The sequence below is a fragment of the Cervus elaphus genome, chromosome 4, assembly GCF_910594005.1.
Source record: "Cervus elaphus chromosome 4, mCerEla1.1, whole genome shotgun sequence".
NCBI classification, from domain to species: domain Eukaryota; kingdom Metazoa; phylum Chordata; class Mammalia; order Artiodactyla; family Cervidae; genus Cervus; species Cervus elaphus.
Window position 1 is genome coordinate 26661053 of NC_057818.1, and position 23959 is coordinate 26685011.

General features: G+C 55.1%; 2 protein-coding genes across 5 annotated transcripts; one reads left to right on the forward strand and one right to left on the reverse strand.

The window, feature by feature from the left end:
• Nucleotides 1-1428: 1428 nt before the first annotated feature.
• POLR2C (RNA polymerase II subunit C) lies at nucleotides 1429-9875 on the forward strand. Its single transcript, XM_043898567.1, has 9 exons — nucleotides 1429-1626; nucleotides 1803-1852; nucleotides 4311-4379; nucleotides 4520-4572; nucleotides 7204-7332; nucleotides 7699-7750; nucleotides 7880-8048; nucleotides 8195-8269; nucleotides 8856-9875. The coding sequence occupies exons 1-9, from the start codon at nucleotides 1541-1543 to the stop codon at nucleotides 8998-9000; spliced, it is 828 nt and encodes a 275-aa protein (XP_043754502.1). The 5' UTR covers nucleotides 1429-1540; the 3' UTR covers nucleotides 9001-9875.
• DOK4 (docking protein 4) lies at nucleotides 9830-22682 on the reverse strand. Of its 4 annotated transcripts, none has more exons than XM_043898559.1 (8): nucleotides 22513-22682; nucleotides 16905-17132; nucleotides 13418-13525; nucleotides 13153-13267; nucleotides 12765-12884; nucleotides 12486-12675; nucleotides 11691-11829; nucleotides 9830-11530 (listed from the first exon to the last, which is right to left on the reverse strand). In XM_043898559.1, the coding sequence occupies exons 2-8, from the start codon at nucleotides 16968-16970 to the stop codon at nucleotides 11174-11176; spliced, it is 1095 nt and encodes a 364-aa protein (XP_043754494.1). In that variant the 5' UTR covers nucleotides 16971-17132; nucleotides 22513-22682; the 3' UTR covers nucleotides 9830-11173. The 4 variants fall into 4 exon arrangements, with proteins under 4 accessions (XP_043754494.1, XP_043754495.1, XP_043754493.1 ...); XM_043898560.1 differs by lacking the exon at nucleotides 22513-22682 and adding an exon at nucleotides 17601-17702 and having other exon boundaries at nucleotides 16905-17129; XM_043898558.1 differs by lacking the exon at nucleotides 22513-22682 and adding an exon at nucleotides 17601-17702.
• Between the last annotated feature and the right edge of the window lie 1277 nt (nucleotides 22683-23959).

The window sequence follows — 23959 nt, forward strand, 5'->3', positions numbered from 1 at the left end:
CCAAATATCCTCACATTAGGAGTTGGGGCTTCAACATTTTGGTACACACAGGATCTAGCAGCCATCTGTCTTCTACTTTGCTGTGACCTACCCAAGTAGACTGAATGATGGTGGGAGTAACAGCTAGTAGGAATTTCCTGTCTTGTGCACTGTCCTCTGGGCCCTTTCTGCCCCTGATTGTTTTATCTTGACATCCTGTCAAGTTGCCTGCAGTAGCTATCCCATATTTTGTTCCATTCCCTCTTTTATCCTTCATAGCATCCATCTTACACTCAACAGACAACCTTAATTCTTAATTTACTGAGATGATACAGGCTTTAGTGCAAGGGTCCCCTTAATGCTCTTTTTCTCTGTCTCAAATGTCACTCCTTGCTAAGGCAAATGCCTCTTTATCCCCTCTGATTATTCTTCCTCTGCCCCCTACATGTTGTCCCCTGCCAAGTTCTATTTTAGGACTTCTCTGTATAATCTGCTGCCACCTGGGAATTCCCTGGCGGTCCAATGGTTAGGACTCTACTTCATTTCAGGGGACATGGATGTGGCAGAACCAAAAGCAAAAAAAGACCTATCAAACCTCTTTCCGGGCTGTTTAAGGCACTGCGTACTATGTGCGTGTAGCCTACATGTGCCCTCGCATATAATTTAAATTATCTTTCGGTTACTTACAGTACCTAATACAATGTTTGCTAGTGCTAAGTCACTTCAGTTGTGTCCGACTCTGTGCGACCCCAGAGACAGCAGCCCACCAGGCTCCCCCGTCCCTGGGATTCTCCAGGCAAGAACACTGGAGTGGGTTGCCATTTCCTTCTCCAATGCATGAAAGTGAAAAGTCAAAGTGAAGTCGCTCAATCGTGTACGACTCTTTGCGACCCCATGGACTGCAGCCTACCAGGCTCCTCCATCCATGGGATTTTCCAGGCAAGAGTACTGGAGTGGGTTGCCATTGCCCTCTCCGAATACAATGTTTAATGCTATGGTAAATAGTTGTAAATGGTGTATAAATAGTTGCTGGTCATGCAGCAAATTTGTTTTTGAAACTTTATGGAATTTTATCTTCAGTTGGTTGGATTTAAAACCCTTGCATATGGAGGACCAACTGTACTTTCGTTCATCCATAAATTTACATACTTCATTCTTTTAAAAAACGTTACAGTATTCCTGTGTTGGTGTATTTAACCAGGTCTCTGTCAATGGGCAAATTTTATTTATTTTTTTGCTACAGACTGCTGCAGTGAACGTGCCTGTACATGTATCTTTGCTTACAACTGCAAATGCTTCTACAGTATGGATTCCTAGAAGTGTTCCTGTGGAATCAAGGGCTTGTGCATGCTTTGCCAGATCGCCCTCCAAATGGTTGAACCTGGTGCCTCTTCAAGAAGGTGGGAGGGGTGGGTAGAAAACTTCGGGCCTCCGAGCAGCAGGCGGCGCTGTGAGCGCCCCGCCGCCTCCATGGCGAGGCCCCGCTGCCGGACTTCCGCTGGTGCGGTTGGCGCAGGCCGGGCAGAGCTGACGCCGGGGGCCGAGCGAGCGGCGGGGCGCGATGCCGTACGCCAACCAGCCCACCGTGCGGATCACGGAGCTCACCGACGAGAATGTCAAGTTCATCATCGAGAACACGGACCTGGCGTAAGGCTTGGGGGAGAGGTTTACGGTTCTGGAGAGCCGGGGGCCCCAGCCTGCGGGACGTCGTGTCTTTTCAGAACTGGCTCCCGGGCCAGGGCTTCCGCTTTGGGCACGGCTGGGCGCGGGCCCGGCCTGCCGAGGCTGCGGTGCCCACACGCCGCTTGGTTTTCATTCCTCAGGGTGGCAAATTCTATCCGGAGGGTCTTCATCGCTGAGGTGCCCATAATAGGTAAGCGACCCCAGTCTCGTTGCCTGGGCTACCAGGCCTCTCTCCCTTCCACCCCACCCCTCCCCTTACCTTGCAGCTCCTGCCTCCAGCCTTGGTTTGGGCGAGGGGTTGGGGGCGCTAAGAGAACAGTCATGCTGGAGACTTGATCGGGCCCTTGGCCCTTGGCCCAGGGCCACTCTGGCCACCTCTCCGGCTCCCACGGGCTATTTACTTAGTTCCATTCTTTTCCGTGCGTTGGTGACGCGCATGGATTCAGGAGTCTGTGGCCTGGGACTCAGAAACTGTTTTCACTTACTATCGCTGCGAAACTTGGGCAAGCTATTAAACTCTGTTGGAGCCCCCTCTCTAATGTTCGGACGCTAATAGCAGTTGTCAGGGCGACGTCAACGATTAAGGGGAATAATCTCTGTGCCTTGTGTTCAGTGAGGGTCCAGTGCTGGTAGATATGAATCTGTTCCATCAGCTGCATTTTGGGAGCATATAAGCTCCAGGCAGTGGTGCTAGGCACTGGAAACGCAGACCTGTAAAATACAGGGTTCTTTAGGAGTTCATCTTCAGTTGCTCAGTTGTGTTCGACTCTTTGCGACCCCATTGACTATAGCCCACCAGGCTCCTCTGTCCGTGGGATTCTCCAGGCAAGAATACTAGAGTGGGTGGCCATTTCCTTCTCCAGGGGATCTTCCCAACCCAGGGATCAGACCCTCTTCTCCTGCATTTGCAGGCAGATTCTTTTAGGGTTTAAGGAGAACCATAGTTACAGTGGCTTTGACGCTTAGAGGAGAAAGGATCTGTTTCTGCTTTGGTTCCAGCCACTCTTCACTGAGTGTTCTGCCTGTCTACAGATATACTACAAATATTTTCTGAGTGTCAACTCAGAGTTTGGTTTAGGAAAAAGAGATGTAAGCCATAGTTACCACATCAAGTGTGCAAGTTCCTAAGGAGATAAACAGGCCAACTGGTTGGTAAGCAAGAGAACATTGTAGTTTTTCCACTGTTACTACCCCCCGGAGACTTTTTCAACTCAGAACTTGGCGTGCTGGTTCTCCTTCTCTGCCTGATCACCCCATGGGGTCTCAGGACCTTAGTGTCATCATGAGTGAAATGAGGCAGTTGTGCTTTAGGATGCAGCCCTGACATTCCAAGCGCCACTTTTCCCACAAGTAGCATGAAGCACCTCCTGCAATCCAGACCCCAGCTAGGAATACAGAAATTAAGACATCTGAAGACCCAAAGAATTTTTGAAGATTGAGGTGGAAGCAAGATGCACACAAATATAATGCAATTTGACGAGTGTCTTAAGAGAAGTCTGGACAGAGTTCTAGGAGAGAGTAGCTTCTTCCAGGGAGAGAGTGTTCATCTCTGTATCACAGAGGGTGGGCAAGGCCTGGTTTATAGGAAGCTCACAGGATTTTAAACTGCACGGGAGACGTTAAAGGCAGGCCAGTGGGAGGAAAGGCAGAGACAGAAAAGCTTGGTTCTTAGTCCTTACTTGGCTCAGGTTTAGGAAGCAGAAGGACAAGCAGATGGGGGTCTGGTGGTGTCTCGTCCTCTATTCCTAGTGTCTACACCCCTCATTGGACAGTTGGTCTCCACTGCCCTTTGACTTTTGAATTTATTTGTTTATATACAGATATTTATGAATGAATGAGTAAATGTGTGTTTAAGTCAACTATGTGTCACTCTACAGTTCTCCTTGCTCATGGCTGGTAGGGATTAGTATGCCTTGCCCATTAAAGGAATTGTGTAAACATTATTTGGTTGAATGATAATAAAGTATTAATTTGGGTAATCTAGTCATTATATCACAAAAGGAGATGTGGACCATAAGTCTATGTTACTTCTCTGAGGTTTGTCTAGCTTTCAAATGCCCAAATAGTTTGTGTTCTCACTGGTGTTGGCATGAGTAGCAGTTTAAGTGCTTCCCACAGAAATATTCAGCTCTAAGAAACACGTTCCCATTCTCGTGGTTTCTTTAGGTCAGTGTTTTTAGGGTAATACAGGGAACTCTCTGCATGATAACTGCTTGAGCAGGGAAGTGCGATGCGGTGTGTGTGGTTCTTATTAAAATGCATTTTCCTGGGCCCCACTCCAGAGCTGTGGAATCAGAGTCTCTGGAAGCCTGACTCAGCCTCTGCAATTCAGTAAGCACTAGATGATTTGGAGGGGCTCAGATGGTAAAGAATCTGCCTCAGTGCAGGAAGCCCCCGGGGTTCGATCCCTGGGTCGGGAAGATCCCCTGGAGAAGAGCATGGCAACCTACTCCAGTATTCTTGCCTGGAGAATCCTATGGACTGAGGAGCCTGGCAGGCTACAGTCCATGGGATTGTGAAGAGTCAGACACGACTGAGCAACTAACACTTTCAGATGATTTTTAAATCTGGAAAACCAGTGCTAAGTCTTTAGGTGAATTTGGTGGCTAATCTGCCTGTCTGCTTTTTCTGCTTCCTTCATTCTTTAGCAATTGACTGGGTTCAGATTGATGCCAATTCCTCCGTCCTTCATGACGAGTTCATTGCTCACAGACTTGGTGAGTGCTGGGTTTGGAGGGTTACAGGGAGGGGCTGTGCCAGTGTCAGAGAAGAAGTATCCTCATTCCCAAGGGGACTTCCGGACTCTCCTTCCAGCTTGGCCGCTTGGCCTTCTTCAGTGTGCTTTTCTGTCTTCCAGGATTAATCCCTCTCACCAGTGATGACATTGTGGACAAGCTGCAGTACTCCCGGGTATGCTGTGTGCTTGGGGAGCTCAGGGGAGGCAGGGAACTCAGTTCCCAAGGAGATTTTTTCTTACCATCTCGATTTCAGCTTTTAGAAAGACAGTGTGGAGATGTTGTCTGGAGCCCAAGGCAGGCATCGGTCTTTGGTTTTGATGGGACCACAGATTGATGAGGCTCAAGGGGCATCAGAGAGTCTCATTAGCCAGAGAGCACATACACCTGGATGCTCATTTACACCAAATGGGTGGAGCTGTTTCTCTTCAGCATCCGATGTGCAATGTTTTCCAGAGCATCTCTTCCCAGGGACAGGGGCCTAGGAGGCTAAAGGGAGTCAACAGAAGGATAGCAGGTGAGGACAGGGAGCAGAGGGAGTGAGAACTGTTCTGCAGAGCAGCAGCTGTCTGCCAGCTTTATGCCTCACCCTGTAGGTTGTCTTACTGAAACATGGCTCCATCCCATGATGTTTGCTGCTTCCATGATATGGTAACAGACTCAGAACTAGGGAGCGTGTAGGATAGGATTAGGTTACCTGCATCCTTTCATCAGAGCTGCGTTAGTTGACAGCTTGAGAGTATTCCTTCTTGATGGCTTTAGGTGGTCCTGAATCAACCCCTTTTCTGGTATTCCCAGGGGCACATCATTTTGGTGTGCTAATGGCTAATTTGATATATTTTGTAAATGTATATGTGTGTTGCTGTTTGTTTTGTTAATTTTTTATTTTTGGTTGTGCTGGGTCTTTGTTGCTGCTCGAGCTGTTTCCAGTCGCATTGAGCAGGGATGCTCCTGGTCGCAGTGTGCAGGCTTCTCTCTGTGATGGCTTCTCGTTGCGGAGCACTGGCCCCAGGCTCACGGGCTTCAGTAGCCCTGGCACAGACTCGGTAGTTGCTGCTTTGCTGGCTCAGTAGTAGTTGTGGTGCACGGGCTTAGTTGCTGCACAGAATGTGGGATCTTCCCGGACCAGGGACTGAACCTGTGTCCCCTGCATTGACAGGTGGATTCTTATCCACTGCGTCACTAGGGAAGTCCATATATGTGTTTTTTTAAAAAAATATTCAAGCACACAGCAAAGTGTGGAGCTAATAAAACAAATAGGCTTGCTGCTGCCAAACCACTTGTCACATTTTGACATTTCATCATTTTTGCTTCATGTCCCCAGAGTCTGTTTTTAAGAAATAAAACATCACATATATTGGTAAAGACAGCTGTACCACCGATTGAAGAGCAGTTAGTCCATATCTTACATAAAGATATGCATCCCCCGTGACCTAACAGTTCTTCCATTAAATTTTTTTCTAGTATTGCATTTACTGAATAAAGATGGTGTGGATTTTTCATTTGTGTTTTCTTAAAATTTGCAGAAAAGTTAAAAATAGAATACCTACTCATTCTCATTTCACTTTTAATTTCCAGTTGTTGATACATTGCTATATTTGCTTTATGCTTCATATAGATGTTGTGATTTTTGCTAAACCATCTGGAAGAATGTTACAGAAATCATGATACTTCTCCCCTAACTACATCAGCATGCCTGTCCTAAAAATACAGATATTCTTACCTAATCATAATATTATGCCTAAGAAAATTAGTGTGGATTTGTACTATCTATATACAGTCTAAACTCAGATTTTCCTAGTTATCCTCAAAATGTCCTTAATTGTTTTTTGGTTTGGCTGAACTGCTTGGCTTACCAGATCTTAGTTCCCCCACCAGGGTTTGGACCCCACACCCTCAACAGAGAAAGGGCAGAGTCCTAACCACTGGACTGCCGAGGAATTCCCCCTAGTTGGCTTTTTGTTTGTGGATCTGTGATGCGTGCATTGCCTTTGGTTGCTAGTGTCTCTTTAGTGTCTTGATCTCTTGAACAAACTTCTGTTTTCATTGTACTTTTTTTTTAGGTTGAGTACCTTTTTATATTTTTGTCTTCCATTACATTTTGATTCTTTAATTTCATATTTCTAAGAGTGATTCCATCTCAAGGGTCTAGGGTGCCTTCCTGTCCCACCTGTGTGTGATTACAGGCTGGCCGGGTATGGCCCATAGATTTCCTTCATCGTCTTGAAAACGTCAAAAGTAGCTTGGATTTTCCTCACTAATGTGAAGGAAGAACAGTTTGCTTGACTACATTCTAGTAACTCTCTTCTTGCCTGAAGTTAAATGGTAGCAGCTAGTCTCTTAAGACGGGAGTGTTTCAAGAATCAGTTTAAAGAATGGCAAACTTGAGAATTATTAAAGCTGAGTGATACTTAGATGGTGGCAGTCTGTTATACCCTTCTCTGCTTTTGTGAATGTATGAAACTTTTTTAGAAAAGATCAGTAGTCTGGAGCTTAAAAGGTACTTTTTTCTCTTGTCCCCTAGATTGTTTTAAGTGGTCATTGCACTCCCAAGCTAGTTCCAGCTCATGGATACTGAACTATGCGGGATGAAAGCCTTCTCTGTTAGTGCCTTGGTTCTCTGAGGAAGAGCCGTTTAGCAGCCCAAGAGTGGTGTGTAGATGGACACAGCTGACCAGAGACTGGCGGCTGTGGTCCACCCTTTCATCAGATGAAGAACCTTCAGGGACAGGGTATTAGAAGCAGGGAGCCAAGCCAGACTTCACCGTCTCTCCAGAGCCTCACTGCTGTCTCTCTCCCGCCTCAGGACTGCACGTGTGAAGAGTTCTGCCCCGAGTGCTCGGTGGAGTTCACTCTGGACGTACGGTGCAATGAAGACCAGACGCGTCACGTCACATCTCGAGACCTCATCTCCAACAGCCCCCGGGTCATTCCGGTCAGGAAGGCCTCCCTGTTGGGACCTTGGCTGTTCTCCTGGCTCCAGTGGGCCAAATTGGGGTGGATTCTTAGAAGATGCCAACTTCCCTGTGTTACCCTCTGCCTTAACGTGAGCCTGATGCTTAGAAGTGCTAATGATTCTGGACCCTTGCCAGGATGGGCAGAAACATTGGTGCTGTGGGCCCTCTGCCCCCTAGGACCCTTTTGAAGACCGTACTACCGTTTTGATTGAGGAGGTTGTCATGGCCATTAGATAGGGGTTAGAGGCCAGTCACCAGCACAGATGGGATCCCTGGAGGTGCTGGAAGATTTCCGGATGAGATGAGCAGCTGCTAATAAATGGCTCTGTTTGGACTCCCTGCAGGTGACATCTAGGAACCGAGATAATGACCCCAACGACTACGTGGAGCAGGACGGTAAGGCGCCCCGAGAGAGGCAGAGACCAGAGCCAGCCTCTCGTGTTGTCTGGTCTTCAGGGGCTGCAGGTCAGACCCGGAGAACTGTGCCTCTGCTGGCCCTCAACTGACTCTCCCCTGTCCCCACAGACATTCTCATCGTCAAGCTGAGAAAGGGCCAGGAGCTGAGACTGCGCGCCTACGCCAAAAAAGGCTTTGGCAAGGAACACGCCAAGTGGAACCCGACTGCAGGAGTGGCTTTTGAGTATGACCCTGACAATGCCCTGAGGCACACGGTGTACCCCAAGCCAGAGGAATGGTATGTTCCTGGTGGGAGCGAAGGCCGGATGGGTGGGCGGGTGTGGAAGTGGCTCCTAGTGACCCAGAGGGGGCAGCCTGACTATGAGACACGGGTCCCCTGAAAACGGCCGTAGCAATGCTTTGCTGACCTCTGTTTGACCTCAGGCCAAAGAGTGAGTACTCGGAGCTGGATGAGGATGAGTCGCAGGCCCCCTACGACCCGAACGGCAAGCCAGAGAGGTAAGACCCTGGTTTGGCACTCAAAGGTTGCGTGTGTAAGAACATACAGGTCTGGTGCAGCCTCTGAGTTAGGAGCCCCTTTCCCTCCCATCCAGTTCCCCTCAGCTGAGGAGGGGCTGGTAACTGCTGAGCCCCCTATAAGTCCCCTTTTGGTCACTGGGAGAAGGGGGCCCTCCAGTTATCCAGACTGTTCCTGTGGTGATTATTCAGCCCCCAAAGAAAGATCAACATAAGATCAAACCTAGGGCCCCAAACTGTCCAAAGCCTTCTAGTGACAAACATAAAAATGCTGGAGCAGGTGGCACTGCTTATTTATCTTTCTTCCCCTCTGTGGACTGTGTCTATGCACAAGTGTTTTGAGATTTTCACACAGTATCTTTTTGAGGGAGCTATGGCCCTCTTGAGGTCCTACAGAGTGCACTGGGACCACTTTTTAAGAAGCTGGATGGAGGTCAACCCTGGGACAAGGTCAAATTCATAGGGAGAAAGGAGTCAGGACCTAGAAGGGAGGGAGGCCCTTGGCAAAGCTGGGGCCCGCTGGCCTGAATGCTTCGTGGAGGGCTCTCAATGGACTCTTGCCTCTCAGGTTTTACTACAATGTGGAGTCTTGTGGCTCTCTGCGCCCCGAGACCATCGTCCTTTCAGCCCTCTCTGGATTAAAGAAGAAGCTGAGTGATTTACAGACCCAGTTAAGCCACGAGATCCAGAGTGACGTCCTCACCATAAACTAGCTGCAGCTCATCTGTTTGAGCAAAACAGTTGGATTTCAGGTCTCTTCTGAGACTTTTTAGCTCCTGGGGACTGGGCAGCTGTTGCTCAAGTTTCTTGGCAAGCCTTCAGTACCAATTAGCAGGGCAGCAGCAGGGCGGGTAGGTCCATCCCGGCCTTGCTCAGTTGCAGATCACCGGGGGCGCCACTGCTGCTGCAGGCAGGACAGCTTTCCCCCTTCATTTAGCATCCCTGGGCCTGCCTGTGGGTCGGCAGTGTGCTCCCTGAAACACTGGTTCCGCCCTGTCTCCCAGTGTGCCTCGGGGGCCATAGGGCTCCCCTGTTGACCGCCACTGAGCTGGACTCTCATCTTTGGGTTATTTCAGCTCTTTACTTCAAACCCTTTCTGTTCACAAGTTGGAGTTTTCACCGTTGTAGGCTTGTCTGTAGGGTTCTGACTCTGGAATCCTCACTCGGGCTGCTGAGAGCCCTTCCAGTCCCTGCCTCGGCCATCCTATTGGTCCTTCACTCAGATTCTCAAGTGTCCTGAATTTGAGTACCTCTTAAGAGTAGTGTTAGGCCCAGGCTATCCCCCTCTTCCCGCCAGTAAACCTTGTATTTTGTTCTCTACCCGTCAGTTTCAGTCTTCACCAACAATGGCCAGATGATTTAATTTGTGTGTGTGGTGAGGGGCGGGGAAGAGGACAAGGACCTTAATGAAGATCTGGCCTTGACCCCTTAACCCTGTAGGTAGGTACATACCCAATGCAGTTAATTAGGCAGCCTGGCAGGAGAAGCCTGGAGAAAACCGGAAATCTAGTACAGAAAGGAAGGGTTATTTATTAACAGTAGTTGTTTTTTGAAAGTTTTTATTTTTGGCAATAAAGAGCACAACGTACGTAATCTCCTTCATGCGTCATCGAGCCACGAACCGAACCAGCCAGCTCCGCCTCCCTCCCCGTGGCCTCTGGGTGCCCTTCTTCAGGCTAGCTTACTCCTGGGGTGGTCATTCCCTGGGTCAGGTTCAGAGCTGAGCGGGCCGTGGCCCCTCCCTGGCTCCAGGGCTCTGTCAGGAGGGGCCTCTTGCTTTACCATCCTCCTGCCACGACTCGAATAGTGGTTATTTACAACAGGGTCTGTTCCCACAGATCAGAGCCCTAAAATATTAAAAACAAAAAAAACCCAACACACATACAACCAAACGTTTGATGTGAGTAGAAAGATAGCCCTTCTGCACGGTAGTCAATAAATACCAGCACTAGAAAATCAATTGCTTTAATTGCATTTCAGCAGGGAGCCTCAGCACCAAGTGGGGAGGAGGAAGTGGGGAGGTCTCGTTTCTGAGTCCTTTTGGCCAGAGGGAGGCCGCAGGGGGCACCCTCCACGGGAGCACCGCCCACCGGGTCAGTGAGGGGGCGGCAGGGTGCTCCCCCCCGACCCCGCAGCGCTCCTGGGGGCCGGCCTGGCCCTGGAGCAGGAAAGAGCTTGGGACGGGCCACCCTCCCTGGGCTGAGGTAACCAGCACCCTGCCCCCAGGGCGTCTTCCCAGCCTACGAAGCAGGAAGAGCCTGGGCAGAAACCACTTTAAAACCAGATTTTTCACCTGAGGTGTCAACCAGATGTCACCTCTGTGTAAAACTCCCTAAGTGCAGGCTGCCGAGTGGCACAGTGTAAGCTCGGATCCTTCCTGTGCCACCAGGCCCAGAGGAACCGAGAAGCCACCTGCCATCTCCACCCCTGGGCTGTGTGGGAAAGCCAGCAGCCAGGGCAGGCGCCGGGAACGCGGACTGTCTCCTTCCTCGGGCCCGAAGCAGGAGGGCTGGTACCCCCTGGGGGACAGGAAAGACCGCCGCCCTCACATTCAGAAACAGCCCTGACTGTGGCCTGGTCATGGGGATAAAAAATGTGTATGTGGTGGCAGGGAGGGACAGAGGGGGAAATGTTATTAATATAGAATAACGTCATAAGCCATATATATTAAAATCATTAACCGTATATAGTCCTATGGTAGCTCCAGCCCCTTACACATGCTCAGGTGGCATGGCCAGCCCTTTGCCTTGGTCCAGTCTCACCCTTGGGGGCAGAGAAGGGACGGCTTGCTCCCTTTCTCTGGGCTTCTGGCCCACAGCCCCTGCAGGCCGTCCATGATACGCTGCAGGCAGCCCCAGTGGTCGTCCGGGCACGCTAGCTCTGCCGTCACTGGGAAGGGGCCTTGGCCTCGCTGCTGTCCCCCTGGCTGGGCTTTGGCTTTAGCAGGATGAATCTGTTGAGGAGGTCCGTTTCTGAGCTGGCCTGGGCTGCCGCATACCCCTCACCTGTGGACACAGACGCAGGCTGAGGACCTGGGCCCAGGACAGAAGAGCCCTGCCCAGCACGCCTTGTCCCCCCCAGAGCCTCCTGGCTGGGGGTGGCGCCCAGCAGTGACTCACCGGCGAAGCTGGAGGACTCCGCGATGTTCTGGGAACCCGTGATGTGGTGCCAGTAGGCACTTCGGGGCAGCATGGTAGTGGGCGTGCAGGGGTATGAGTAATGTTCTGTGCCCTTGTTGAGCAGCTGTGGGGCAGAGAAGGGCCAGCGGCTCAGCCCAGGGGCGGCTGGCCCAAGGCCCTGCCTGCCTTTGCCATACACACGAGCTGGAGACGGCTGGCACTCTCCCGGTCCTCCGACTGCCCGCCCGCCGCCCCCTACCCTGGACTGAGATGCGCGGTCTCACCCTCACGTTCTTCTCCATCTCCAGCAGGACTCGTTTGTGCTGCTCGGCGATGGCCAGGGTGGCACTGTGGACCCGCTGGTAAATCTGTTCCCCTTCCTGTGTCTGGAAGGTGTAGAGCCCTTCTCCAGCGTCACACATCCTGGGGACACGGGGAGCACAGAGAGCAAGGTGGCGGGTGCGTCCCACGTGTGTGCACAGGCTCAGTCAGGCTCTCCTTTGGGAACAGGCAGGCCTGTTATCTGAGGGCCCGACCACCCAGCTCAAACGTGCTGAACATTTTCCACGTGCCAGGTGGAGGTCTAAATGCTTTACAAGAATTAATCCGTTCCGTTTTCTCCACCACCTGGTCTGTGTTCAGTTAGTTTCCTCATTACTACAGTTTTTCTCAAACTATCTTATAGATGAGAAAACTGAGGCATTCAGAAGCTAAGTAACAGCCAAAGTGGAGGACACAGAACTGGAGCCCAGGCAGGCCGCTCCAGAGTTCAAGCTATACCCAGTCCTCACCACCATCACCCAGTGTGTGAGGCCAGGCACTTTTATCATTCCATACGACAGATAAGAAAACCGAGACGCAGGTCTGCCATCACAGAGCTGGTCAGTGCCAGCATCTGCTTTGAGCCTTGGACATACTTGCTGGGAGCCTCGATTTCTTCATCTGTAAAATGGGAATATTATGTTCCCCTTCAGCATGCTATGCTGATAAAATGAGCTTTCAGCACAGGGCCCGACACAAGTGAATGGCAGCCACCATCGAGACCATGGCTGGAGGGTGGGGAGGCGAGTGGGTCCTACCGGCCAGCCTCGAAGGTGAAGCGGGTGGCGTCCCGGCCGTAGCGGCGCAGTGAGCAGAGCGGCCACGAGACGAGCTTCACGCGGGGGTTGTGTATGTCCCAGAGGTAGATGTTCTCGTGGGTGATCTGCAGCTTGCACTCGCCGTACACGTCCAGGTTGGGACAGGGCAGCAGGAAGACGTTGAAGCGATCTGGAGGGGAGAGGACAAGAGGGCCTGGAGCTTTCGGGGGGTGGGGGGGAGGTCCCCAACCCCCACCCTGTGCCCGCACCAGGCCTCACCTGTCTGCTCACACTGCACTCCGGGGGCCAGGAGGTCTGGCTCTCCCAGACTGATGTCGTTGAGCCTCGACCCCAGACACTCCACAGAGAGGGTCTTGTACCACTCTTCTGCCTCCAGTTCTGGAGAAAACAGTGTCTCATCATGCTGCCAGCTCAGGGTCCCTCGGCAGCCCACCCCACCTGCTTCAGCCAGAGTAGTCCCCGCATGCAAGGCAGAGAGGGCGAGGCCAGTGGACTCTGCCTGCCTGCCCACCTCATCCTGGGGGGCGGCTCCCTCAAAGGCACCCTCCTCCCCCACACCTCCCACCCCATCAGGAGGGCTAGCCTGGCTCTGCCCCCTACCGACTGGACCTTGACCAGCACACTGCCTGCAGCCCCATCCCCTCACCTGAGTCGCAGGTGAAGGTCCGTGCTGAGTCGTCCGTGAATATGATGGCCACTGCCTGCCTCTTGGTTTCCTTGGGGAGCCGTGTGACACATTTGACGTTGCTGATCTCTGTCACCTGGCACATCATCCACAAGGGACTCAGCCAGGAGCACCTCCCTCTGTGTCCCCCACAGCTCTGCCACCCCCAGCAGGGTCCTGTTGACCCTCAGAACTCTGAACACATCACTGCTTACAGGTCAGGGAACTAGGGCCCAGGCCCCCTAACCTTGGGGCAGCCTCGGAGGCACACGGACTTCTCGTCTGGATACTTCTCCAGCCGCTGGGGCCCCTTGCTGGAAGACTTCCGGAACACCAGCCAGCACCTCCGGTAGATCTGTGGGGCGAGATGGCAGGGGGATGGACCCTGGACCACTCCCAACACAGCCAAAGTGACCCTGCAGTTTTTCCTGCCTACCAAGGGGCAGTGCCACAGAGCCTTCCGGGGTCTCAGGCCCAGGAGACCTGGGACAGCGGACGCCAGTGTGACACCCCACCCTGGGGAAGAGACCCCGCCCCAAATTGAAAAGGCAGTCATTTCTTGGCTGGCTCCATAAAAGGTGCTCCTGAGTTACTGTTTACTATGAGTTCAGCTCTGGGTTTAATCTAAGTAGCCAACATTTATTGAGTGCTTCCTATTTGTGCTTTTTGTTATTAGCACTCCTCACATTTAATCTCAGGGTCACTCTTGAGGTCAGTTCTATTATCATCTCCACTTTACAGATGCAATCTGAGGCACCCAAGAGTTAAGTAACAGCTTTATGAATGGTAGAGCTGGTATTTAAAACGGGCTGCCTGAAACCACTGCGCTAAGGTTCTGCCCAGGAGCGCCGGCCAGGACAGAGGCAATGTCATGTGGACAGGAATCAGGCCTGAGCCCGCTCCCTGCCTGCACATCACCACAGCCCTTGTTCTTAGAGCCAGGGGACAGCTCTTGATGTAAGTAACACCCCCTCTTGCCTCTATAACCTCTTCATTCACTATCCTGGGAATAAAGGGAACCAGGGTTAGTTTCCTGCTCCAGCTGGTAAACCAGACGCTCTCAGAGGTCAAGGAGCAGAGCCAGGAACCTGGAATCACCCCAGAGCACAGTGCCTTCCCCAGTAAGGTTCATCACTCCTTGTCCCAACCACTGACAATGACCCTTGCCTAAATCTACCTGAATTCTCTATAGCTTCCCGGACTCCATCCGAGGGGCAAGGGAGCCAGGGAGTGGGGAGTCAACCACTCTCCAGGGCTACAGGGGCAAACTGGCTTGTCAGACCCCTGCCACATTGGTGGCCCTCACCACTTGCCACTAGACTCCTCCTCCTAGGGCTCTTTTCCAGCCCCAAGTCCAGCTGGGATGTACCTACTCTTTCAGAAAGCACTCCAGGAGGCTGGCAGAGCCATTCCCCGGGAATCTCCAGTGCTCCTCTCACTGGCAAACAGTGTGGAGACGGAGGGGCCCTCCTCTTTGCCCTGCTACATGGACACCAGGTCCTCGGCAGGCAGGTTCCCAGGCAGTCTCCATCCTGAGAAGCTACTCACGCCCAGCTATTTCTGGCTCCGAGGACTCTAGGAGACGTGTCTGTCCCTGCCCCCCTGACCCTGGCTCAGCCCTCGGCCTGTCCAGATAAACCCCAGCCGGCCTCAGCTCTAAGCTGAGCAGCTCTTTTAGGGAAGAGACTGTATTTTATTCTCAGAATCCTCACATCCCAGTAGCCTCGTGAACAGAGCCTGCTGAACAAGTGAATGATCATGTGTAGGGAGTGTGAATGGATGGATGAATGAATGAATGCATGAATGCTGCCAACCCAGTTATGCCCTGCCAGGCTGGGCTCTGTGCAGCCTGCAGGGGCAGAAGGCCTGGGGGCCTGAGCACTCTGGTTGCCTGGTTACAAGATACACACACACATGCACACACACACATTCGCACGAACACAGAGCCCCAGGGAGCCACTGTGCTCAAGAGCCCTCCTTCCCCACTTCTCACAGGTCTTTGATCAGCGCTTCAGAAACGCTCTGCCACAGCTCTGCCTTGGGAGGAAAGCCCTGGCAGGTAGGAGGGCCCGCTCCTGATCTCTTCCAGCCCTTCCCCCTCACCTCTGTGGGCTGAGACAAGAATGGCCGGGTGGCCCCAGCCCTCACAGCAGATCTGCAGGGGGAAGTCGAGTTCCCTGAGTGGGGGTGACTCCAGACGGGGCCTAGCCACACCCTGGCTCCTAAACCCTGCCCTTGACAGTGCCCACCGTAGGTTCCTGGGCCTTCCCCTGAAACAGGCAGGGTTCTGAGCCCAAGTGGCCAACTCAAGTGGCTTGGCTTCCTGGGAAACTCTGCTCTGGACAAGCCCTCGGCCCGGCTGGCCCCCGGAGACCTGAAGGACCTAACAGGTCTGGGCCCTGGGGAAGGAGGAGCCACACTAGAAGCTGGGCCCCTGCCTCCTGCCTCCCCACCTCAGCCTTAGCTTTGCTCCTCGTTCTGTGCTCCAAGTGGGCTCCATCCTTCTCTTGGGGCAAGAACACAGTGGCTGATGGCCACCAGGGCCCGGGCTGGGACACAGTCCAAATCCAGGTAAGACCCCAGCATGCCCACCAGCTAAGTGGCTGCCCCCTGCCTGGACAGAAGAGCCCCCAACAGGGGTCGGGGGTGGGGGCCACAGGAGTGGAAGGGGGCTCAAGAACCACCCTGCTCCAAGGCCAGTCCTCTTCTGTCTGGTACCCCTGTCTCACACAGGGGCCCCTGAGTATCAGAGGCCAGCTCCTCCGCCAGCCCACTCTGCTGAGCCAGGAAGCCTTGAGAGTCAGATCACACCCCTACTCCCACCAAGGCCATGGGGGAGGGGAGGGGAGGGAAGGGCCGGCAGGGGGCCCAGGTAAACACAAGACTTGGGCCATCTCAGGCACCAGGGTTTTCTTCTTACTGGGGAGACCCCTCAATGGAGAGAGCAGGGAGGGTCAGGGAATAAAGGCAGCTCTTGGGACACCCTCACCAAGATTATTAAGTTGGTCCCTGGGGCCCCTGCTCATGCCTTTTAGGGGGGTTTCACCAGTAGAGGGTGGGAGAGGGTACACACCCAGCAAAGGTGCATCTGAGGCCTCATTTCCGTAGGCCCTCCAAGACCCCAGCCCCCTCCAAAACCAGGGAGGAAAGCAGCCGGTCCCAGTGCCACGGGCCATCCCACCCAGGTTCTCATTCATAAGCCACATAAATGCCAGCTTCTGTGCCCCTCGTACCGCCGACCTACCCCCAACAACCAACCACTCTCCTTAGCCAATACTTCGTTAACCGTAGAAGCAACAACCAAAGATAAAACATATAAACGCCTGTACACAGCAAGCCTCGGGAAGCAGGGTAGATGAGGTACTTTAAAGAAAAGAGGCCAGGAGAGGGGAGGGGGAGATGAGGAGGTGATGGCAAGGGGAAGTGACAAGCTGGTCTCAGCTCAGATACAGCCCGGCATTTCCAGCCGCTGCCCGGGCGACAACTTCAACAATAGCAGGGGAGCCGCCTGCCCATCGGCCACCACCGCTGGCCCAGCCACCGGGACTCCAGCCAGCCGGGCTGGGGCGGGGGCTGCGGTGGGCAGAGCCGGGCCCAGGCACATGCCAGGCAGCCCGCCGGCCAGAAACCTCGAGAGACCGGCAATGCACGATGGCCGGCCGGGAGCCGGCGGGTGGCCGCGCACCCCCGACATCCCAGATGCCAGACCGCGGGCCCCTTGGAAGGTGGCTCACCCCGAGCTTCCTGCTCTTCATCTTCACGTAGCCTTGCTTGACGATGTCGTTGAAATTGGTCGCCATGGTTTCTCCGCCGTGTCTTTGAGGTTCGTCTCTCTCGGGCGCCGAGGGGAGGGATGCCCAGGTGGCCTCGGTTTCCCCACTCCTCCGACGGGGCTGCTGCGGAGCTGCTCCTCACCTCGCCCGCCTCAGCATTGTTCTAGCAGCTCCTTTGCCCGGCGCCTGCTGGAAATAAAAATGACAGGGAGATTGGACAGTGACATCTTTCTCTTCCCCTGGCTGTCTCGCTCTTTTTTCCCTTCCTCTACCCACACTTGTCCCCTCCCTTCCTCCCTCAGCCCGCCCTTCTTCCTTCCCTTCCCTCCCCACCCCAGGACGGCAGAACCATTCAGGAAAACCCGAGGTGGAGGCCTCTACGAGGAAAATGGTCTAGCCCAGTCCCCTCCCTCACATGGTTAACCCCTTCCTGGGAGGACAGGCTCCGGCTCCTGCTGCAGCTGAGGGGCAGGCCTCCAGCAAGCCCCCCTCCTGCGCGGGCACCTCCCTGCAGGAAGCTTTCCAGGAGATGGGGCTCCTGGGAGATGACACAGATTCTAGGACCATGCTCCCCGAGGTTAGATGGTCCACCCCTTAGGTCTCAGCAGACAGCCACCCACCCCCATCCCAGGCCCTCTGTCCCACTTGGTTCTATACCTGGATCTCCCCAGGTCCAGGCAAGAGTCTGAGAACCGTCCCCTCAAACCCTGCTCTCCCCGCCGCCTGGAACTCTTCAGCAGCCCGTCTGGGTGCTGCTTCCTGGGTGGGAGGGCAGAGTCCAGTGGGGCGGGCCTGCAGATAAGCCTGAGGAATGTGCTGGGCAGGCTGGCGGTGGCCACTGTCGAAGCGGTTGCCTCGCCCTGGCGCTGGGAAGGCCGGGCTGGTCTGCGAGGGCACTGGGTCTGGACAGGACTCTCGGTGTCCCGTGTCCTGGGCCCGGGCAGGAGTTAATTACACGGAGAACTAGCGAACACCTGGGCTGGGAGCAGAGGACACAGCTGGACCACATTGAGGCAGACCAAGGGGCAGTCCATATGCAGCGGGGAAAGGGGTGCCACCGGGGGCTCTTGGAATCAGGAGGGTCGGCAGATAACAAAGACTCAGACTTGGCGGAGGGAGGTGTCTCAGTGATGACCCAGCCCTCCATTTCAGATCATTTAAGTAAGCTGCCCAGAGAGGAGAGGCGGCATGGCCAAGGTCACATAGCAAGTCCAGGCTTCAGCCAGAGACAAATAAGTTCCGGGGTGGGTGATGGAGGTGGGCCTGGGGATGGGATGGATGCTCTGCCACCTGGCTTTGGCCACTCGCCACCGCCTTATCCTTCTCTGCCACCCAGGCTCGGGGGGCAGGGCTGTGTCCACGACATGGCCCCCCGCGTCTCCAGGATCACTGGATGAGAATGTGGTAGCACTGCTGGGGTCAGCTGGGCATCTGTGCTGCCAGGACAGGACCCTGGGGCAAGCGTCCTGCTGGAGCTGCCAGCAGCTTGGCATTAATCAATCTTCTGGAGGCCTGTCTGTCGAGTCCCTAACAAGGAACAGATGTGACTACCCCAGTGCGCACATGCAAACAGGCGAAGGGACACAGAGGGTAGTGCTCTCTGTGCCCCGTGTACCCCGAGAGCCCCTTCAGCACCCCTCAGCGGCCTCTGTGCCCATCCATGCCCTCTCTCCCAGCTCCCTGGGGGCCAAGACCCTGCCTCACCCAAGTGGTCTGTTTTCCTCCTATAAGGTTGGCTGTGGGGTCCCTCCCTGATACTGACCCCCCCAACAGCCTTGCCAGACTCAGGCACTAGCCCTCAGAGATGAGCAAGCTTTCCCAGCTCTGTCTCCACCATCTGGGGCTTACTTGGCCCCCCAGCAAGGACCAGCTCTGTAAAAGTCCCCTCTGAGATGATGGCCAGCCGGCCACTGGCTGAGGGTCCATAGCAAGGACGGCCTCTTTCAGAACACAATGACTAGCACGTACGGGGCCCCTGGGTTCATCCAGGGCAGCTCGGGATGTGGCCCACCCAGGAACATGCATTTAATGGCAAGAGGTCCTGGGCAAGCCGCTTAACATCTCAGCGCCTCAATTTCCCCATCAGTAAGATTAAAAAAAAAAAAAAAAAAAGAAGATAAATCAGCCCATTTTAAATGAGGAAATGAATCCTTGGGGCACCTGCCTACCCACCCGGGACCAAGAGCGTCTGCCTTGAAAACCCAAAGGGCTGTTTGTATTTCAAAAGCTGCTGCCCAGCCAAGGGCTGTGAGATCACCCTAACTCAGCCTTCCACCTGCCCAACAACAGGCCTGCTCCTTCCTGCCTCTCCCCCTTACCTTCCCTGCCGTACCCCTTGAGTGACTGCAGCCGCCAAGCTCTCGGGAGTACCCCTGGCACGTCTGTCCAGAGGTCCACACCCCGCCCTAGGCCCCAGGCCCTAGAAATAAACCAGTGGGAAGAGTAACCTTCCAGGGAGAGCCTGGGTGGCAAGGTGCCTGGCAGCTCACGCTGGCCTGGAGTCACAGGTGGTGCTGACCTTACTCGGTTCCTAATAAATATGCAAGAGCAAGACCCAAGCTGGGGCCCAGAATAGTACAGCACAGGGGAGCTGGGGAGGCGGGGAGAGAAGGGGAAGGGTCAATAGGCAGACTCACACATTTGATGGGCAATGGGATCAAGGTGAGGGGGTACGCAGAACCAATCAATCCCCCAAAGGACACGGCCCCTGGCTGAGCCTGTGCAGACCCAATCAGGCATCAGGAGACGGCGGGCAGCTGAGCACCGCAGGCAGGAACCAGGAAGGCGCCCCCCGCAGCCCCCCTCACCTTGCCGCACCTGGGGCCACTTTCCCCATCACTCCTGAAGCCCCAGCAGCTCTGGCACTCACAAGCCTGCAGCAGGGAAAGCTGCCCCGCTAACTGTGGTCTCAGGTGTGTAAGGTCAGCTCTGAGCACTCTGAGAGGCTAACAGGGTGTCCAGCAGCCCCCTCAACACAGATCCTCAATGGGTGAGGAGTAAGGACCCCCATTCCTCCTCCCAGCCTAGCGTCAATGTGGTTGCTCAGCCACAAATGGTACCTGCCCCCGACCAGGACACCACCGGCTCCTCCAGAGAGAGCTGGACTCTGAAATGTATCCCCTCTCTCAGAAAGAGCAGGCGTCCTGTGCAGAGAGGGTTGGAGACTCCCTGGTGCCCAGCAGAGGGGTGGGGTGGGGCCACTGCCCACCTGCCCCTTGGGACAGCCGTCTAAGCACTCCCTCCCTGCACCCGGATTCTGCCTGGAGGCTTGGCTCCAGAACAAACGCTACTTGCTGCTGCTAGCAACCAATGGCTGAGCCTGAGCGGCTGTCAGCCTGGCTGGGCCTCCCCACCCCGAGACAGATTGGATCTTATCAGGGCTTGGGGACAGCCCTGCCTGGACCCCGGCTCACTGACGGCTCGCTGTCTCCACCCGCTGGCAAAGATCCTATCGACCGGATTCTCTCCAGCACCAGGGACATTTCCCATCCCCCACCCCCACCCGGTCCTCTCTACCCCCATGTGATGGCTATCAGGGGCCAGGAGGAGGTCCTCCCTTCCCCGGAGGGCCCCACCCCTGACCTCCTCCACCCCTGCAAATCCTCACAAGCAACCACCACCTGAAACACCGCAGGTCTGAAAGTGGGTGGCAAAGTCAGATCCAAAACCAATTGGGAAGAGAAGACTGGCAGAAGAAGACATCAGAAGAGTCACTGTCTTCTGGGCCCTCCAGCCAGGAAGGTGGTGCTATGTCTCCAGACCACTGGTCTCCCTCCCGTCCCCCGACCACCCTTCTGGCCTCATCTCCCCGCTGCCAGGGGGCTGGGGAGGGGGGATGTTCCTCAACATGCCTAACTCCTGCCCACGCAGGATCACTGCACTTGCTGTTCCCTGCCTATACAAAACCGTTCCCTCAGATGGTCCGAGGTTCATTCTACTGCATCAGTTTAAAGACTGTCACTTTAGAGAGGCCTTCCCTGACCACCCTGGCCAAAGGGAGCCCCCAGTCAGCCTCTACCACCACACCCAGTTTCCACTGTCCCCACATAGGATTTACCTCTTCATCTGCTGGTTTGCTACTTGGGACTATCTCCAACAACATCTTAGAATGTCAGCTCCCTGATGGCTAAGCCACCTCTAATTAACAGCTCCATCCTAGCACCTAGAATGGTGCCCAGTGCAGAGTGTTGTTTAGTCACTCAGACATGTCCCACTCTTGCGACCCCATGAACTGTAGCCCGCTGGGCTCCTCTGTCCATGGGATTTCCCAGGCAAGAATACCGGAGTGGGTAGCCATTCCCTTTTCCAGGGAATCTTCCCAACCCAGGGATCAAACCCACATCTCCTGCATTGCAGGTGGATTCTTTACTGCTGAGTGCAGAGTAGGTACTCAGTACATGGGGGCTGAAAACGTAATTATCTCCAGGAGTTGTTTTGTCCTCTTCATCCTTTCTCCCACCACCACCACCAATAGCCACCTGGTCAGACCCAGCTCAGCTTCCAAAGACACGTGGGCAGCGGTGGGTTCCCATTTCCCTGGGCCCCGGACCCACAGTTTGGTTCAGAGCTGATCCAGGGGGAGGCAGTACTGCTGACCCCATGTCCGGGCCTGGCTGGGTAGCCCCACCTCGGCCCTGGTTGTTGGGAGACATCATGCCCAGCTCTGCTGCCCTGCCTGGGAGAGAGAGCTAGAAGTAGCCACTGCCCAGGCTCAGAAGGGCAGGCAACTGGGGGCACAGCTCCTGAGACCCATCCCAGCTGGGGGACAGGACTGGCCTGCACTGCAGCCACATCTCTTGAAAGGGGCAAGAAGGCACTCTGCACTAAATAAGCCCAGCCTCAAATCGCTGCTGTGGATCCTGCCCGCCCATCACTGCCCTTGACTCTCAGACCCCTACACCCGAAACCCTCCATCTGAGTCTCCTGGCAACAGCCATGCAGCCACAGCTTGGGACATGGCCCAGGTGCCGGCCTCCGCTCATACCCCTCTGAAGTGACAGCAAGCTTTAACAGGAAGCCAGACTTTGGGAGTCCTGAGGGAGAGAGTGAACAGGACCCCAGGAACAGGCAGAAAGAATCAGCGAAGGCGGGCAGCTGGCTGAAAGTTTAAACTGCTGGGCAGGAATCATCTGCAGGTGGGGTGGATGGTGGGGGCAGTTGGAGAGTCTCTAGGAATTTAGGGGCGGGGGGACTGAGAGAGTAGGAGGCCATGAGAGCAGAAAGGGTGCGACGAGGCACGCTATGATGAGCTGGGCTGTGCCCCTTCGAGATGGCAGGGCCAGGGAGCATAAGGGCCTGGGCCCCTCCGATGGGTAGGTGTGGGGTAGGTGCGGGGTAGGTGTGAGGTCAAGCCCTGACCTGGGGTCCCCTGGAGAAGAGAGCTGGGGGTAGGTGGGGCCCAAGGGGTAGTTCCGGGGGCAGGGATTGGCTTTTGGAAGTGGACTCCTGAGGAGCCCCACAGGGTAGGAAGGTCCCACGGGCTTGGAGAGTCCTCAAGGGGGGAGTCGCCGAGGGTCTGGAGGGCTCCTGCGCGGCCTGAGGCCCCCCCGCCTCGCGCCCCCCTAGTTACCTGGGCGCTGCGGCCCCTGCCGGGGGCGCTGGCTCAGCGGACGGCGGGCCAGGCTCATGCCCGCGTCACGGCGCGGCCGGCGGGGGCGGCGGGGCTGCGGGGCTGCGGCGGCGCCGGGCTCCGGGCGGGGACGGTGAGGGAGGCGCGGCCGTCCAGCTTGGCTCCGGCTGCGACTCCGCTGAGCCTCCAGCCGCCCGGCTCAGCCTCGCCGCTCGGCTCCGCCCCGTCCCCCCCTGGCGGCCCGCCCCCGCCGTATTCCTCCGAGCTGAGGGACACCAACTTCTGCCCTGGCTCCCCTGCCCTCCCCGCCTCCTCCCACCTCCACCCCCGCCTCCATTCCTTGCTTGCCTCCGCGGGCCCCATCAGGTGGCCCTCCTCACTCACGGCTCAGCCTCACCTTCCTTTCCTGCGCCCCCAGTCGTAGTCTCACATCGCCTCTCAGCCCCTGAAATCTGAACTCCACATCAGCTCCCAGTCCCCAAATCTCTACCACCCTCTCTCCATTTCTATAGGAATCATACACACATCCCTTGCTCCCCTGTCCCCTAGAGGGCTCCTTGGGCCCTTCTCAGTCTAGGCTTCCTGAGGACCCCAACCCCCAGGGACCCCCTATCGCCCCTCTCCAGCACCCCCCACCGCACCCTGCACAATCGAGGAGCTGCATCAGCGCCTCTCTCCCAGATTGTCAGCTCCCCTAGCAGTCGGCCAGCCTCTCCTTCCCTCCCTCGCCTCCTCACCACCCTCACATCACCCAGTAACTCCCATCCTGCAACCCCCTGAGACTTTTCCAAATCCCGTGGCCCACCATCACCCCCCAGCACTCACCTCACAGCTCGTAAGTCTTATCACTGCCCTGTTGGAGTCACAAACCACAGGTCTCCATAAGCTGTGCCAGGCAAGCATGCGGAGGTCGCCTCGGGCCTCCCCACGGGTGGGACTCTGTCACCCCTCTGGTTTTCTGGTCTGCACCCTTTAACACCAGTGGTTTGCAGAGTGAAGGGTCAGCATCAGCATCACTTTGAAACTTGTTAGAAAAGCAAATTCCCTACCCCAGCCCAGACCTGTGAAATCAGGATCTCTAGGCTTAGTGCCCAGAAATCTGCGTTTTAACAAGCCCCTAGGTGACTCTGATGCACGTTAAACACTGCTTTACACCAAATACACAGAACAAAACAAGAGGCCACACCTGAACAGCTGAAATCCTTAAACATGAAAATGCTTCCCAGTCTAACCCTTGACCAGGTTTTCTCTGAGCGGGGAGTCCAAGGCACTGAATGTCCAAGAACCACAGCACTCACTCATGGATCCCATGCCCCTGCCTCTAATCACTGGGCCTCAGTCTAAATCTGGCCCACGGGACTTCTTAGGGGGCTGCTTCCCTTCCCCTGAATACTTCCTAGGGTGGTCACTGTCATGCCAGTGGCCACCAAGGGGGCCCCAATGGCTC